General features: G+C 42.7%; 1 protein-coding gene across 1 annotated transcript in view; it reads right to left on the bottom strand.

Moving 5' to 3' along the window:
• nphp4 (nephronophthisis 4) overlaps positions 1–17848 on the bottom strand; it is a gene marked incomplete at its 5' end in the record, with an annotated part of 147814 nt that overhangs the window by 106360 nt on the left and 23606 nt on the right. The window contains 2 exons of the mRNA XM_079226846.1: positions 8135–8271; positions 10206–10355. Of these exons, the coding sequence (XP_079082972.1) occupies positions 8135–8271; positions 10206–10355 (287 nt within the window). The remainder of the gene's footprint in view (positions 1–8134; positions 8272–10205; positions 10356–17848) is intronic.

Raw genomic sequence — 17848 nt, 5'->3', positions numbered from 1 at the left:
GATGCCAGTCTATGAAGCTGCACACGGATGTGTGCTCCGGAAACTGAGATGCACAACAACCAAAGTGTAAAATAACGTGGAGAAACGCTTCGGCTGAGATGGGCTCGCTTTGTCCAATATCGGGTAGTACACAGCTTATTCAAGGCTTAATCTGAAAGAGTCAGACTTTCATTCATTTTGTCACAGGTCAGCGTAAGAACAGGGATGATCTTTGTCACGGCTGCACAATAATTCCACTCGTCTATCTATTCTGATCAAATCGAACCTCTTTCCAGTCGTTGCCATTTCATTTCTTCCTTACAATGTGTTACGTGTGGTGGAAAACATTGCACTAAAAGCTATAAAAGGCCAGTAAAAGCTGAAAAACACCTAGGTGGAAAGTGTATTTTTTATTTATCTCTGTATGGCACCATAAAAGCCGTCAGCTATTCGTCAGTAAGTTTTTGTGTCAGTACTTTGTAAAATCAATGTGTAGGCTGTTTAAAAAGATAACAATAACGCCACAGATGGCAACTGTCATCTCAAGGGTTGTGTGTGTGTGAAAGAGAGAGAGAGAGAGAGAGAGAAAGAGGGTGAGTGAGTGAGAAAGCAGATGAAATTATGTCCCACATGAGTTTCATATAAGCCAATTACCAAGTGAGTTACACAACTGTGCGTCTCTTACCTTTTGAAAACCAGCGAGCAAAAGAAAGACGTTTCTCTGACTCGTGACGATCACACATCGCCTCACAGCCACAGAGGCGACGCTTGCTGGCTGTTAACTTGTAATTTTCCATGTTTCACCAACTGATAACACAGCAGTTAGGACACCGGCACATCTGCATCCATGTCAAGACGCGTGCGCGCGCGTGCATGTGTGTGTGTGCGTGTGTGCGTGTGTGCGTGTGTGTGTGTGTGTGTGTGTGTGTGTGTGTGTGTGTGTGTGTTGCTACCCACACAGTGGATGTTAGCTCCCCCATATTGAGGGTGAGTCATCCATGGCAAGAAACAGTGGCAGCATCATTAGCATGCCGCTCTCATCCTCCCACTCCCCTGCTCCTTAACAGATTTTAACTGGCACAGCGCTTCCACTGATAAATCACTGTTGCCCTACTGCTGAAACACTCCCATAATTCACAACCAAAAATATTAAGTCAAACACACACACACACACACACACACACACACATACACATACACTCGTACTGCCGCCTTCCTCTTTCCCCTCCTCATACCACTTCTCGTCCCCAAGCATAATATAACTCAAACCACTTTCATCCACTGCACACATCACACCACCGTGAGCACACGATTGGTTCCACTTGGAACGAGACCCCTCGCGCTGGCACAGTCCAACTGTGAACACCGACACGACGCACACACGCAATATCATATAACCTTAAAGGATAAGGCTGGTATTGTCATACAATTTTCTTACTGCCAACAACTTCCACCAATAATGTGTCGCTAAATATTTTCTGAACATTCCCCACCCTGTGGCACTCGGCTCCAATCCTATGTATTCCTACTGAGGGACAGGTCACAACTATATAGTTTATTTTTCACTCCGTAATTTCCTTAAGCAACTGGACAGTGTAGTTTTTAAACAAAGGTTACTCTTTGCCCTATTGAGTATCTACAGCAGCATGATGGTGTATATGGGACTGACACTAAATAATCTACAGTATGTGTGTGTTCATGATAATGCGGGGACATGTTACCCAGTGTAACACTGTGGCCCATTGATGTATTTTTGTATAGTCTTTGGAAAAACGAAGGAGCTCCACAGCACTGAGGAGAACGTTAGATTGAGCTTCACATATCCTTTCTTAGAAACATAGTTGCAAGACATAAAAAAATAGAGTGACCGAGATTTGCAAAAGGAGGTAACAGGATACTAAAGATTATTAGAGATGTCAGAAAATGCATGTATATTACTTAGCTGCCTATGATGGTTCATCCAATTTGTAAGAAATGCTTTAGTTGCATTTGTGCGTTGTTTAGCCGTCAGTCGGTGCTCTTAACGTCACTTACCTAGGTAAGGTAACAGCGACTCACTCACCACTTCTACTCACTGAAACAGAAGGTAATTACTTGAATTCACACCATATACTAGCGTGGCAAATTGTTATCATGACGGTGATGATCTCAGCAATATTACTCCCAAGCAAGTCATGCTTTAAAGCAGAAAAGGCATTCATATCACTCGTTTTCTCCAACATTGAACTAACAAAATAGCCATTGTTAGGTGAGAAAGCGCATCATTTCCAGATGTTATTGTGCTAAATAATCACTGTTGATTATCGTCAGTGACATCTGTATCTGGAATCACAGCACCCGCATTAGCAGCCCATGACACAGGCCTGATGGAAGGCAATCGATAAATGACGCTGGATGCTGGCACTTAAATGTCCCCGTGTGGAATCAGTACGTTTTTGCTTATCTCATCCTGTTGATAATCTAAAAGCCTTCGGGACCTCTTCAAATCCCAAACAGGTAATAGTTAGGAGTCGGGATGAGATGAGAATACCCTGCCTTTTGTTAAACAAAACCATGTCAACGAGATGTGGGATTTCCTGTCGTCAGACTTTTAAAGGAATAGTGTGCATTTTCATTACTTTAGAATGAGCCGTTTATATTATGTAGACCAGAACGAACAAACCAAAACACTGGATAGGGCCATCAGCATTTTCACGTTTTTTGCGCCAGCCTTCGTAGTTCCCCGACACGCTTGGCACACGGGGGAAGTTTAAGCTGCCTGACCGCTAAATGCCACCAAATCCGAGACACTACACCTGTAGAGAACTCTGTCACATGACGGTCAATAAGAAATAGCAGCCTTCTTTTGTCAGATCAGTCAAATTGAAGTTGAAATCTGAATCAGAAACACTTCATGCAGCCTCTTTGGTCGATACAAAAAAGTGCAGCGACTTCCAAAAGACTCCCAATAATGCAAAGCTTGCAATAGTTGAGATCCCACGGATGATTGATGGATCCTACTGATACAGTATCATCTCTGTGTATCTCACAGTAGACGTACTCTCTCTCCTGGAGGTCACTTTGTTCAGTTCGGTCAGATTCTCCAAATACATCACTTCAACAGAGGGCGAATCGGGGAAAGAAGCAGTGACTCTGAAGGCTTTCAAAGTTTATGAATCTCCCTCTCTTCCTTCAACCACTGCCTTGTCTGACTTATGGGGTCTGTATCCAGTCGCAGTCTATTTCGTCTAATCATTGGATCGTCAATCATTACGAAGACCTGCATTTCATGAATAATTGATGTGAGCCAAGTGCATTAAAGCACATTCCTTTGCAGTGCATCGGTTACAGCGGTTGCAGGCTGAACAATGATAAGGAGAAAGCACTCAGCTGGCACAGTCAGGAGGTGCAGCCAAACTCAGCGTCCTTAGAGAACAAAGTGCGAGACTCCTGCTATTTCAGAAATGTACAACCTCCTTTGTCTTTTTTTTTTTTTTTTTTTTTTTTTTTTTTAAAATAGTACCACGCCCACAGGCGCAGTCTCACTTTGAGTGAGTTTTCCTTTTTTGGGACAAATTAAAACTTCCTGGAGCTTTGTTGCCAGAGCCTTTCTCCATTCATTAAATCAGCCGAGGGCGTTTTGTTCTGCCTGCGGCGTGGCGTCGGTCCTCGCTGGCTTCTCTCCTCCTCTCCATCGTCTTCTGGGCACCCAGGTCTTTTGATTGCAAGCCAAGATGTTACATCTTTCCTGACAAGATCTCAGGCCATTTCATCAGGAGTCATTTATTTTATTGGAGACACAGGTGAATGGTTGCCACAGGTCAGTTGAGGTGCTGTAGCCTCTGGCTTCACTCAAACTTGGGCAAAGCAGACATGTTCAAGCAACCCTGAAGATGAATAGTGATAGTTTTTTCAAACTCTAGGTCAGAGTGTGTTTGTTGAGGTTCTAGACTTCGGTTAAAGTAAGGCCGTGTGCTCATTAACGTACACTGTGAAGCTATGGAAAGCAGCTGATGTATTTCACATGAAAAGCACATCAACTAGGGCACAAGCTGTATAATATATGGGAAAGTGGACTGCAAAAAGAAGCCACACTCTCTGATAGTTTGTTAGGCTAAAAATAGCAATACTTATGGGGAGATTATGTGAAGACTGTATGTCAGACCAGCAGCCAGCATAAAGGATTCGTCTCATGCTGCACTGTACATTCATCCGCCCCCCGCCCCAATCCTCTTCGTTTTTTTTTTTTGTCACTCCGTTTCTGCCTCGATACCAATTTAAGCACAGACAAGCTGGCATGGAGTTGCACGCACACGCACGCACACGCACACACACACACACACACACACACACACACACACACACACACACACACACACACACACGGTGTGAGTGAGTTGGCAGGTGAGGTGTCAGCATCACTTCAGAGACAGCTTGATGACAATCCAGCTGGAGTCACACTTTTAAAGGTCACACAGAGATCACACACACACACTCTGTCTGCCTCACTATCTCTCTCTCACACACACACACACACACACACACACACACACACACACCCTTTAATTAAAAGCTGCAATCAAGCTGACTTCTGCATGTATTAACACCTCTCGCAGACATGAGAATGCCGTCATACCACTGAAGTTATAAAAGAACATTTTACTAATCTACACAACTTGTGAAGACCGTCAAAGAACATTGCACAAACAAGAAAAAAAAAAGAAAAAAAGAAAACTGAACGCTAAAATGAGATGAGTATCCACGCTAACGTGTCATTTACCTCACAGAGGAAAAGAAGACAAAGTTGGTTGCATTAAATTAGATAAGGGGTCATGTCATGTACTGCACCTAATCAGCACAGCTGCTGCCACTACTTGTTTACCCAAGCAATTGTCCAGATAATCCAAATGTCTGGACAAACAGACTGTTTACAGAAGCTCTTTACGGGGGCGGGGGACATTCACACCAGGTTCCAGCAGGGAGGACGGATCCCGCCGACACAATGTGTGGACGTCAATAAAGATGTCTGGACTATTATGCTGAACATATTACCTCCACTTAAAGCTTTCAATTTCCCAGTCAGTCTACATTCACACCCTCACTCTCATCATGATCTCGGTGCAACGTCTTTAGAGACAAGCTGAGGAGCTCAGATACCCAAATGGAGCTCAGAGTAGCACCATTGTGATGGGAGCCAGTTCAGGTGTTTATATATACACTACTCATATAAGGATGTCTCCTGGATGCCTCCCAGTGGAAGTATTCTGGGAATATCCAATTGGAAGGAAAAGTCGGGGCAAACGTAAAACCCACTGGAAAGATTCCACGTCCCGACTACACTTAGGAAGCCGTGGGATCCCACCAGGAAGAGTTGGAGGATGTCACCGGGCCAACTGATGTCTGGTCTACTTTACTTGGCATACAACTGTGATCCAGGCCCCTAAAAGCAATGGGTATAGATAGCTAAATATACATGTCTGTTTACTGTTTCCTTTATGAAAAAAATCAGACATACACATACACAGGCATACAGGACACAAGGCTTCCTTCATGTCCCCCAATGAATACGGGGCTAGCCATTGCTATTGGGGGATTTTTATTGATGCCTATTTGTACTCAGTACTTTCACAATATATCATACTTTACTATGCAGAGTAGTACTATTACTAATATCTGCCAAAATGCAAAAACCTGGTCAAAGAATGAAAAGGTCCTCAGCACATCAGCACCTAGAGGCGTTAATAGTTACTATCCTGAGGGTGGCGCTGGAAGTGGGGTTTGTACCTTTGGGAGTACAAAATGTGCCTCAACAAATTTAATGGGAATGTGCCTATTAAATTAGGATTTTTTTTTTCCCTGTGTGCCAATTTATTAATTAATGTGTTTTTTCCCCTCTCTCTCTGGGACCTTCCAGAGAATAGTGCTGCTTCTTTAACATGGCGGCAGTTTGGGACTTATGCACTGGTGCAGGACGCCGTGGAAAGCAATGGAGGGCAGATTGTCCATGAAGCCTCCCTTTGAATATAACTTGAGTTAAATAGGCTTGCTAGTTTGTAAAGAACCGGCTCCATCCCATTGGGGTGTGGGCAGTTCTAAAAGCCCTCCCATAAGGGTCTGAGGGTGGCCTGAGGCAGGGTCACATTTACACGCTCACTCATATACTAAAGGGAATAGAAGAAAAGTGAAAAGTACATGAAGCAGCCACTAGAACCTTCATTTTGTCCTCCCTTTTAATGTTCAAAGTCCACATAGTTGGGCTGTGGAGCTGTTGTTCTATGAACAGTCCCGCTTTGTTTTATCACGACGACGCGCTCGCTTACAGTCCTGCTAATGGTCTCACTCTAGTCCACTGATCAACAGGTGGCGGTAATATGCTCAATGCGCCAAAGAAGGCAGTGAAGAAGAAGAGCGTTAGCGAGTAGTACACATGGATGTTAACAATATTGGATTAAAAACACTTTATGAGGCAGGATATGTACGTTTGACCTCGAAGTACAAACACAACGCTTTTTGGTGTGTGACACTGAATGAGCCATAACTTTTGTTTTTTATACAAGAAACCTCAACAGACCTGATTATGATTTATTGTGACTTATTTTTATTTGAAGCAGTGCACACAAGGGCAGATAAATTCATAACCTCTGGCTGATTAGAAATCTTGATCAGACAGACCAGCAACCAATTATAACATGTTAGAGAGGTCTGCCGCTGACAAAGAGCATGGAGGCCGGGATAAGTAGCATGCAGGGCCCTTACTCTATCAATTATTTTGTATTTGGAACACCTTGTCAAATGTTGAAAGGTGGTCTGAAATATATCAAATTATGGCTTGTTTATTCATTGATTTTCCTTTCAAATGCTGAAGAGTCTTCACAGGGCATGTGGTATTGGTTGCCTTTAGCTTTGAGCTCACTCTTTTCTACCCGTGTTATATTTAAGCAATAAGGTACGAGAGGCAGTACTGTGTCGTGTAATAATGTACTGTTCAAGGGAGTTGTTAGGCGGAGTTTTGAGTTTGGGGTTAAATAACCCCTTTCTCTTACGGGATGCTTTATGTTTGTGAATAGACTTTTTATTTTATTTTCAGGAAATTACCTTGCTGGTGGGAGGGAAAATAAACCTTACATTTGATTTATACCGTCTGATTGTGCCTGTTTTCCACTCTCTGTTGCACTGCCCCACTCTAGTCGGCCCTAGGGACAACCCGTGACACTACACAATCATATTTTGAAAGAATGGAAAAATTATGTGAAATACAAAATCGTTCACAAAAATCGGTCCCCACCAAATACATTTCTGCATCATAATTACATTGTTAACTTTACCGCACCAAGAAAACTTCAACCCACTTTTATGGCAGAGACTTATACTTACAGTATAAATTTACACGGTAGAGGCACCGGTACCTAACATTTGCTCCACTTAATAAACTCTAAACACTCCCCGCGATCCCCTGTGTTTGAGTTTGAGCATCTAGCCCGGCAGTATCAAAGAGCGGCGGGAAAGTGATGCGGAGTGACAGCACTGTCATATCAATTCTCCTCCCTTGCAAAGACACGTCTCACTTAGGCTGAAGTGGACAGATAGGGCCTGTGCAAAGCCACTGTACAAATAATTGCCAGTTCATAGTTGCACCTGTCAAATGCGGTTAACCATCTGGATTTCCGTGGACAAGAAAAAGGGTAAGAGAATAGATAAGCTCCATTTAGTTTGGGAGGTGATATGCCTTAAATTGCAGTGGCAGCTGTAAAAGGGCTTGTGCTTGCACACAGAAGAAACGGAAAGTGAGATAAAGGAAAGCATCGGGCTGGAGAGAACGATCTTGGCAGAGGTGTGTCAAAGCCTTTGTGGCCATCTTTAATTAGTTGGCTCTGAAAGATGAATCGTTTTACTATGTATTTGTGTTTATGTCCCAAAACTATGAGGGGATTTGTTTTGCCCTCGTAAGCACGCCATATACATTTAAAGGGCCGTAAGATAGTGAGAGGCAAAACACAAGTAAATATATTTCCCCTGTAGCTGACTTCTCTTTAGAGAACCTCTATTCTTAGGTGCATATGAGAATCAAAAGCTGATTGGACGTGGTTGCACACATCTCATGACACGGTCACTGTCCCTCGTGTGCCTGTGTGCATGGGCCATCAAAGCGGTGCGTGTTCCGGAAGCCCGGCCTTACTGTGTTGTAGCAGTCAGCATTGATCAGCTGCAGCAGCTGGCTCTCAAACTTCTCCAGGGACGGCTGGAGGGAGATGGTCAGTCTGTTCAGGGTGAAGGGCAGCATCTTGAGCAGCTGAGGCCTCAGCAAAGCATCTCCTGGTTGACAGTAGGAACATACAGCATGCAACACATCAACATGCCATTATGACATTTGCATGATTGTATCATATTTCGAGCTCTCCTCGGTCTAAAACAGGATTCCCCTTTGTTGCGGTTTGTTCAAGCTTGGAAAACGTTGGTTTCTCTTGGGGTTGCTGTGGAGGAAAACCACCATATAGTGCAATAAATGTATGAAACAAGTGGTGAACTATATTTCAGTATATTCTTATTTGTGACCTATTTGCAAAGTTCCCTGACATTCTCCATCATCCCCAGAACATTTATCAGGGCACGCCAGACGTTCTAGAAACCTAAGAGAAGAGAGGTCAAGTAGAAAATGCATGCTTTGATACAGTGTTATAGCCGTGTTGATTCAACGTGTGTGTGTGTGTGTGTGTGTGTGTGTGTGTGAGATTATATACAGGGAGCTGAACTTTACTTTTTCAGTCGTTAATAAGTCTGCTCACCCTGGACTCCCATCAAATGTTATACACTCCTTGAATGTGTAGTGAACATTTTGTCGTTTGTATTTTTTAACCAGGCTTAACTTATTGTGATAATTCATATGACGCCTCCCCCACCCCCCGTTTTTTGGCAGCACGATCAACTCTTACCTGATTTTGAATATATTTAACTGACTTTTCTGAGAGACAGCAGCTCCCCTCTAAATGACTGCTCCATCGATTTGTTGTAAGCTGCCTAATGCCAACCACTCGAATATTTACACCACAGACGGAGATACCGGAGTCAAACAATCCAGCAAAAAACTGTTCACGTCTGGACGTTTGACGTAAACTGAGTCAGAATCGATTGGAGAAGCTCCAAAGCCTGTGAGGTCCACAATTACCCCTTTTTAGACACAACAAAGAAGGAAATAGCCGGTGTGATTCTAATCGCTTCAAGAGTAATGTAGCCATCAAGCGCTTCATTGCAGCCCTTGTCTCTGGAGCGCAGAGTTGGACTGTTCTGAATGCGGCATGAATATCAAACCGGTGGCTGTGGTCTTAAAAGGCAGCTTAGGTCTGTGCTGCTCACAGCCCCAGAACATGAAGAGGATTAGCCAGCTACCATACCTCCCACTGACTCCCAATGATTATAGCTGCGCACTGTCAGACTTCATTACATTCCCCCATAGAAACTTACTTTCTAAGTACTGCAGACATTTCAACTTCTGATGGAACCAAGTTTTCCAAAAAAAAGCCACTTTTAAGTACCATGATGAAGGTCCTGTTTGTTATCTTGACAGCACAAGTGAGAGGTTGCAGATCTGTGTTCTGTAAAGATGACCTGATATGAAAGGTGTTGGGATGAGCCGTTTCATATTGTGATTAATGGAGCTTGAGCTTTGATTCAACTTTGTAACATCTGCAAAGTACCTGTAGTGTAAGAATTAAAAGGAGCTCCACTATTGATCACTGAATACAATTATTTAAACAGCTGCTCAGTAAACACACACAACATACTGTATGACTGTTTCCACCAATATAGATTTGTTTTTTGTTCTTGCCTGAAAGGAGTACATATTGAACGAATGAGTCAATCTAAAGGACGACACACAGAAAACAAAGTCTGAGGTGTGTTATAAAAAGTAAAAAGTGGCTATATTGTTGAGCTGCAGTTGGTTCCAAAAAAAGCAAAGAAATGAAGAAACAATTTTAAAGAGACTTCTAAGATAATTCTTAAAATCAAATGTGTTCGAAATAATCTTGTATTTGTAAACGCAGTAAACTGACTCAAGCTTTTCACGCATGTTCCTGTTTTCTGTGTTTTCGTCTTATCCTGATCATACATCCATTTTTACATAATTCAACACTAATCTTGCCAACTGAAGGCCGTCCACAGCAGTAACTTCCTAAAACAGCATCCGTTATTGTAGGGGAGCGTATCACTTATGGTTTGACCTTTCACCTTCCCAGTGATGTGGAGTTTACCTGTTGGAGAAGCTGCAAGCCCGGGAATGTTCTCATTGCCAGATACAAGGACATTCTCCGGCAGGAGGTGCATCGCGGGATCCAGTGGGGGGTGTTTTTTTATCACGCAGTCAAAATGTGCTCCATCAATAGCCTTCAGGAGACTGCCGTCTGCGGAAGAAGATATGCATCACGTTTATGTCAAACTCTTTTACTGTTTCACATGCATTTCATGGCAAACAAGCGAACCGCCACTCTGAATACAGACAACTTCGATATGATATTCCATCCCACCGTCATCCCCAACACGCCCAAAGAATCAATCTCCTTGGTGCGTCAGAATCTAATATTTCCCCAAAAGCAATGAGTCACAGACATCATGACACCGAACACACAGACCATTTTTCAATATTCCATTTTGGGTGTTGGTGACCTAGGCGCAATGTTCCATTGCACTGCGAGCATCGTTATCCACGGCTAAACTCAAATGACAACCATCCTACTCGGGGAGGGGTGGTGGGGGGGTGTATGACGCGTGAGGTATGAGCAATGTGGTTGTCAACGTTCGAGCGGGTCATCCAATGACAAGTGACGCCCCTCAATCCCTGCCGTTCCCGGGAAGCACGGACTATTTGGAAGGTGAGCAAAGTGGAGTTTGATGCGCTGCATATGTTGGTTTCCTTCAAGCCCGAGCAGCGTCACAATCCTTCACTGTGACAAGGTTAATGATTGCGCCTTCAAAAGCATCAGTGACAATCAATACACCCCATAGGCTGTTTTGACAAGGTGACAGATAGTGACACGGTGGTGATGTCGAAAAACATTGCAAGTGTTGCTGACTTCTGTGAATTTGCAAGTGTATGCAGGGCAAAAGGTATGAAGAAGGCACTCCGTCTAAGCTTTCTGCCTCCCACTAGAAACATGGTAGTGGAAACCCAAGAGAGCCTCCACAGACGCCTGCCATCCTTCTGGCTTCAAGTTGTTTGGATGACTATTCATTTCCAGCATGACATCACATGACATCAGCCTGAACGTGCATCAAAGCGACGGCAGGTCTGTTTGAAATCGACTTGCAAGGCCCCCCCCCCCCCCCCCCACCACAGTCACCACACCCACAACCCCCAAACATTTTAAGGAAAATATGAAAGGAGTAAAGATGACACACTTAAACATCACAAGACACGATTGGATCCTCCAACAGAGTGCAGGAATAATGTGAACTTTCATATTCCGTAAAGGCTTGGAGAAAAGATACCAGGGCTCAAGCTTAATTGTAATAAGTTCTGACATTACACAATTCTTTCACTTTGTTTTATTATTGGTATCAAATTATACAACCTTGTCTTTAGATGACATTACTTCTCTATGAAAGGACATTGCCTTGACAACAGAAAAAACTAATCAATCAGAGGATTGGTGGTTCGAACCCCGGCTCCGCTAGTCCATGTCGATGTGTCCTTGAGCATGTAATACTTGTGTATTGTGACCCAAATTTCGACATCAACCCCAAAATATCGACTCTGCAGACGGCACGTGCTGACAAACGTGCAAACACATTCATGTCTGCTAGCATCTTGGTTCACGTCTGTTTCGGAGTGTATCTGTTCAGCAGAAAACCAAAGCGCCTTAGCCGTCAAAATAAGCAGCTAAAGGATCACAGTTCGAATGAAAACTGCCCAACATCCAACACTTTGGGGAAATTGCTAAATGTAATCCGAACACGCAATACAAAAATATGCGTCAGTCAGCTTTAAAACATAAGTGCATTTTTCTGACTGCCTCGCGAACTTGAAAAGCTAATGTATTACCTGGAGCTTCACAATCAATAATTTGTTTTAAACAATTTAAGACATGCAGTTACACTTCAAAACAAACTGGTAAATCCATCACTTATGTTTATGCTACTAGATAACTCTTCAGAACCGCTGAAGTAATCTTTTTACGAAGAAAATGAATTAACGTAACAAACAGATCACAAGGGGGAAAAAGTTTATTCTATGTTCAATTTATTTGAAATAAATGGTATCTTAGAGACTTGAGGGAGAAATACATGTTGTTAAAGAAGTTATTTTTTAATGCCCATTTCTGCTGTGCACTGCTTTTCATCAATTTCCATGGAAGAGCCTTTAAAGTCAATGAAAAAGGAGTGAGAAGGAAAGAAGATGATAGAGTATATTGCAGTGTATTCCTCGCCTCCCTTTCCATGACTTATCCCAGCCAAACCCTTTAACTCAGTGAACAGTACACTTACAAAAGAAAAAGTGCCAAAAAAGGAAAGTGGTTTGGGGAAATCTCTGAGGTTGCAGCACCACATCAACTCTGTTCTACAAACGTTCTCAGCGGCGACAGCAGCTTTCTTTGAAAAGGTGTTTCTCACCATGAAACACAGAATAAAAGTAAAGTGTGAAGGGAGAAAAGGGAGGAAGTCAAGCACAGATGCTGCCCAGGTGTCGCCAACTTTTTCATCATTTATTTCTTGCAATTCATTATGCATCAAGCTTGGGTTTCAGTCAGATGCTGTGCATCATCCCAATTTCTTTACAGCAGTGGTGTGGTACCTCAGAGTCAGTTGAGCAGCATCTTGGCAAGAGATGTGAAACCAAGGAAGTGGAGGGGGGAAAATGGCGTGGCATCAGACAAAAAAAGAAGCAGTGGTTTTGGGAGGTGGTTGAGTGGGAAAGAGGAAAGTAATAAAGATGAAAACAAATGGGGTGATTTTGGAGAGTCGGGTACGAGTGAAGAGATTTGAAGTGGTGACTTGCATCTGTTCCTGTGTTTGGCAGCATCACCACAGCGTCACCACAGCATCACTACATGGGGTTTTGTTGCTTAAAACCTTTTCTAGCCCAGCCATTTTGTGGCGAAAATTGCAAAAGGTTTGCATCCCATACTAAATACTGATTATCTCCTCAACCACAAGGTATATTTGAATAATGTAAACAGGTATAATATACAGAAAACCCTTCTGAGACTAGATAATACGTTCATATATGTGTTACTGGTACATTGGTTGATGGTAGTAAACAGGAAAGGGAAAAAATTAAGATATTTCCCAAAAACGAAAATATTCCAGGACGTATTTTCTCATTTTAATTATAGATATGATCGATTTTTAAGGAATACTATAGCACTATGTGTTAAGAGTATCTCTGCAAAGTTTGGCTTTGATTAAGTGAAGTTAAGTATTTTTAATAATTAATTTAGTGCAGATCTTTCAAGCTATTGTAAATCCCGTAGCTTTTGATCTGGTCATTGAATACGCTCCGCTCCGCTGCAGCCATGTGCAAGAGGGGAAGACTCATCTATAGAGCTCAAGAAAGGTCGTGTTGAATATTGTCAATTTTCATTTGTTTTACTGGAAATAAATTGCACATTGGTCAGCAAGTTGGGAGGCTTTGCTTGACAGTGTATTTGGCTATTAGTAGATTCAGTAGGTTCTAAGCTTTCCAAAACTGTGTGCTAATCCTGTGCAGCTTCATGCTATCGATATGAAAATTGATATTTTCAAAAATCTGGGTGCTCTCCCAAGTCCCTCTCGAGTCCCTTAGAGTCATATTTATATAAGGTTTATGGTAATATTTATAGTGGAATAGTGTCATGAACATGAACAATTGACTTATATTGACTTGTGCTGTTTTTTTCTCCTGTATCACACCAGAGGCCCATATATGGACTGGTATGGCTTCAGAGATCAATAAAGACCTTCGAGGAAGGGCTGAGCCCCCCACCCCCCCCACACACACAATAAATTGATTCATCCTGGTGTTAATTCAAATTAAGATATGCTAATGTGAACACAATGTACCATCTGTTTGTCCTCTCATCACACCGAGAGGACCCCAGAGCAGCCCTCCATCGTTCGTATTATATTTTTTCCCTTCTCTCTGCTCCTTCCCCTTTCCTCCCAGTCGGTCGAGAGGAGAAGCTTAGATCAGTCCAACGAGCTCGCAGCCTTCCTTCGTGCTTGTTTCCTCCTCGTTTTTTTGCCTCCCTGCCTCTTAGAGGACTAAGACTTTCAAAAGCCCCGAGGCAACTTCCTTTCCTCTATCTTCTCTTCTTTTCCCATTTCCTGCCTCTTGACCTGACTCCAGCTCTGAAAAATAGGGGCGATTTGACTTCTACCACTGTATTTCTCTCTTCCCTTGTGCTCCTTTTTCTGTTCCAATTCAGACCAACTTGTCTCCCATTTATACTCCAGCATTTGGGTTCCCTCTATTGATCTTATACTCTGCGGTCCAATTTAAAATGTACAGGTCAGACCTGCGTTTAACCTATAACTTGATTTCATTTTCTGTTGAAAAGGGAGAAGCATGTTTATCAAAAAATACCTCCTTTTCAGAGCCGTGAGCCGTTTCTTGCTTTTAGCTGCACTGCTTTGTATCTCATAAACCCGCCCAGTGGCTGTAGTTTCTCAAATTGAATCCGTCTATTTCATTGTGTAATCTGGTGACATCGCTATAATTAAGAGTTATGAGAATCTACCCATCCCATCACCTTTCATTCCCATGTTTCCACCAAGTTAGTCTTCTACTAGGCAAACCCTTTCTACTCTCCTTCCTCCCCTTCTTCTGTATTCATCTCTCATTCATTGGTAAACCCCAGAGGGGGGAGAGTGTGTTTGCATGTGTGTGCGTGTGTGTGTTGCTCAGCCAGTGGCATAGAGCCCTGCTAGGCAGTAGAACATAGAAACATGTAGTGTTTGGCAGCCTGCAGTATACAGTATATACCCTCCCTGATTATGCTCACACTCTGCCAATTGCATCCCTCTAAACACACCACAAACATACACAACGACATGCCCTGGCAGTGAGTGGCACTTCTCAACAATGATGGCCGGCTGTTATTGTCATTGCTGAACTGTGGACTGTTATGACAGAAATATAGAAGATCTCAATAACTGCATCCATTAAAATAACATTTCTATACAATTAGTCTTTTTTGCTGCCGCTATACATTTCTATGACTAACATTTGTGTTACATACCTGTGGGCCTCCATTATTATTTATATTTCTTACTGTCAACAAATGTGTTTGTCTGTCTCTCAATACTTTCCCTCTTCACCTCGAGAGGTGAGAATCTCATCTTGCGCTACAATTCACATTCTTAGTATTACAATTCAAAACCGATGGGTTTTTTTTTTCCCAGCAGCCATTTCCACATGTCATAGCTGGGTAAACACAGGTGTCATTGATACAAATGAATTATGGTACCATTCTATTTGTTGTGTTGCAGCCATTCGTTAGTGCTGTTCAGAATTCTGTCCAACTGTTTTAGGTAACGAAGCTTGCTTGGAAATCGAATTGCCTCTTTTCTATTCGCTTTCCAATTAACTAGTTCCCTTTCAGTTGTGTGTGTGTGTGTGTGTGTGTGTGTGTGTGTGTGTGTGTGTGTGTGTGTGTGCCAAAATGTTTGAGCAAACAACCGTGTGTACTAATTGGTTTTTCTCTGGATGGAAAAACGTTGCCCTTGTTTTTCACTGACTATAAAAGCCGGTAGTCTGGTGTGAATGTGTAAAGTGTCCTGGGTTGACATTAGATTTCAGAGATAAACTATTATCGCTGTCCTTGTCCAGCTGAAGACTAGTAAAAGCCTTATTTAAAGTTCACCTTGCACTACAGAGAGCCCTGAAAAGTGAAATACGTTTCTATCCACCCAATATCCGTGTTGCTGTGCTCATATGAAACGATTCACGCAGGTCAATGTTTTCAAAATCTTTGCAACCCCAATATGCAGTGTAGCTATGTGTAAATATGCTATGTTATGTGTGGAATGAGAGTAGGGGAATGGAATGCAGGGAATGGTTTGGCCATCTGGGAATCGAACCGGGACTAGCCCGTACCATTCCTGATAGATTTCTTAGAAACAGATTTTCCACCAGGTACACTCTTTTCATTCATCTGTCTTTATTCCCATCGTGAGAAGAACCCAGAGAAGACATTTTCCATTCAACAATTCTCCGTGGAGTGTGAAGACAAAGACGACATTTCCACTGTGAACAGCGGACAGAAAGTCGACCTCCCTGTGCACTCCAGAGGACGGAGTACAATTACTGGCCTTGGAGCGGACAAAAAGCTCCATCGTGTAAATGATAGGGCTGAGGTTCGTTTGATCCTCGTAGACTACCAAACCAGGAAAGTTCGGACAGTTTGAACACAGTATAAAGACGTAATTGGAAGCGCTTTTAAAGCCCCAAAGACCACAAGGGACAAACACTGGCTCATGCTAATCAATAGCCTGCTGGTCAATGTCAGCTTCTTTCAAAAAAGTTTTCCTCAATGATACCAAAAATCAACAAAATGCTTCAATGGCCCACGGTGTGACATTCAACAAGAGAGTCCCAACACACAGGGCAGCCTGACAAAAAAAAAGAAAACTTCCTGGATTCGCATTTTGTGTTCTCTCGAGTACCTGAAACCAGATTCCCACACCGGGCTACTTTCTGTGCATTCACAAGGTGCAATTTATCGTTTGTGATCGGTTGCCATCATTTGTCTTACGTAATATGAGTCGATTGGCAGGACAGGCGCCAAAGAAGATAAGAGGGAGAGTAGAGATAACCTGTGTGAGAGCGGCATGCCGAATGAATGCACAGGGAAACGTTTTGTTGCATCTGTGATGGACAATTAATGATAACCCTCATCCCTGACATATTGTGATTTAGTTTCTGTCTATTTGATAATCGAAATGAACTGAAAGCCAACTGAGCTCAGTGCAGCGTTGCTGACATGAGAGGAGGCCCGGCCACGCAGCCCTTTTGTACTTTGCCTTCAGCCATCCGCTTGTTTTAGGACTGTAAGGAAGCACACTCTGCAATGATGATGATGGGTGACGCTCGCTATGGCTTTAATATGGTAGACATGTGGAGATACAGCCATTTATAGTCTAAATTCATTCACTTTTATTCATTTCAACTTTAAACCCCAACTTTATTTGCTGCACATCAAGAAGTAATGGAAATATTCTTCTTCTCCGGAGCCACGCTATTTACCACAAACAAAGTCGGGTAAACTGAATAATGTGGAATTTGTAATCATTGAAGGATAAAAACAACGTCAGCCCCCGGGGCATGTTTTCTCATTATAATCCGTTCACACAAGGAGACATGAAGGACCACCATGAGGAAAATGTGCTTATTTCACACCAGCACAGAACAGTGTTTTTCTCCACAAACTCAGACTCAAGATGCTTCACGTCAAGAAGTAGATGCAAGGGCTGCGTGTTGCTGCCACAGTGGATGTGAGGGAAAGTGATATAAAGAAACAAAAAAGGGTTCGGCCTAAAAAAGAGCAGCAAGAGTGGCAGCAATATGGCCCTTGGAACAAAAAGAAAAGCAACGTTCCACTAAACAACAGGCATGTGGTTAATAATTAAGTGAGTATAAGAGTCGGTTTGAGAGAAGGTTTTCTAATATTCATGCGACGTGATAGCCAAGAGAGGAACTCTGGCTCTCACTGGGCACAGTGTTATTCATACTGTGAGGCACTACGGTGTTTTGTAATTCATAGCCTTGGTTTTAAGGCCAAGAAAGGACGTATCTAGACCAACCCCGAGCTTCAGTAGAAAAACTCAATAATTTACGATTTATTCCCGAATGTTGAACTGATAAGAGTCTAATATTCAAAGATAATCCAATCAGTTGTTGTAAATCACACCCGCAGTCGGA

Source organism: Taurulus bubalis (assembly GCF_910589615.1).
Source record: "Taurulus bubalis genome assembly, chromosome: 11".
Lineage (NCBI taxonomy): Eukaryota > Metazoa > Chordata > Actinopteri > Perciformes > Cottidae > Taurulus > Taurulus bubalis.
The sequence above is the reverse complement of the archived record's forward strand: the minus strand, read 5'-3'. Positions and strand labels throughout refer to the sequence as shown.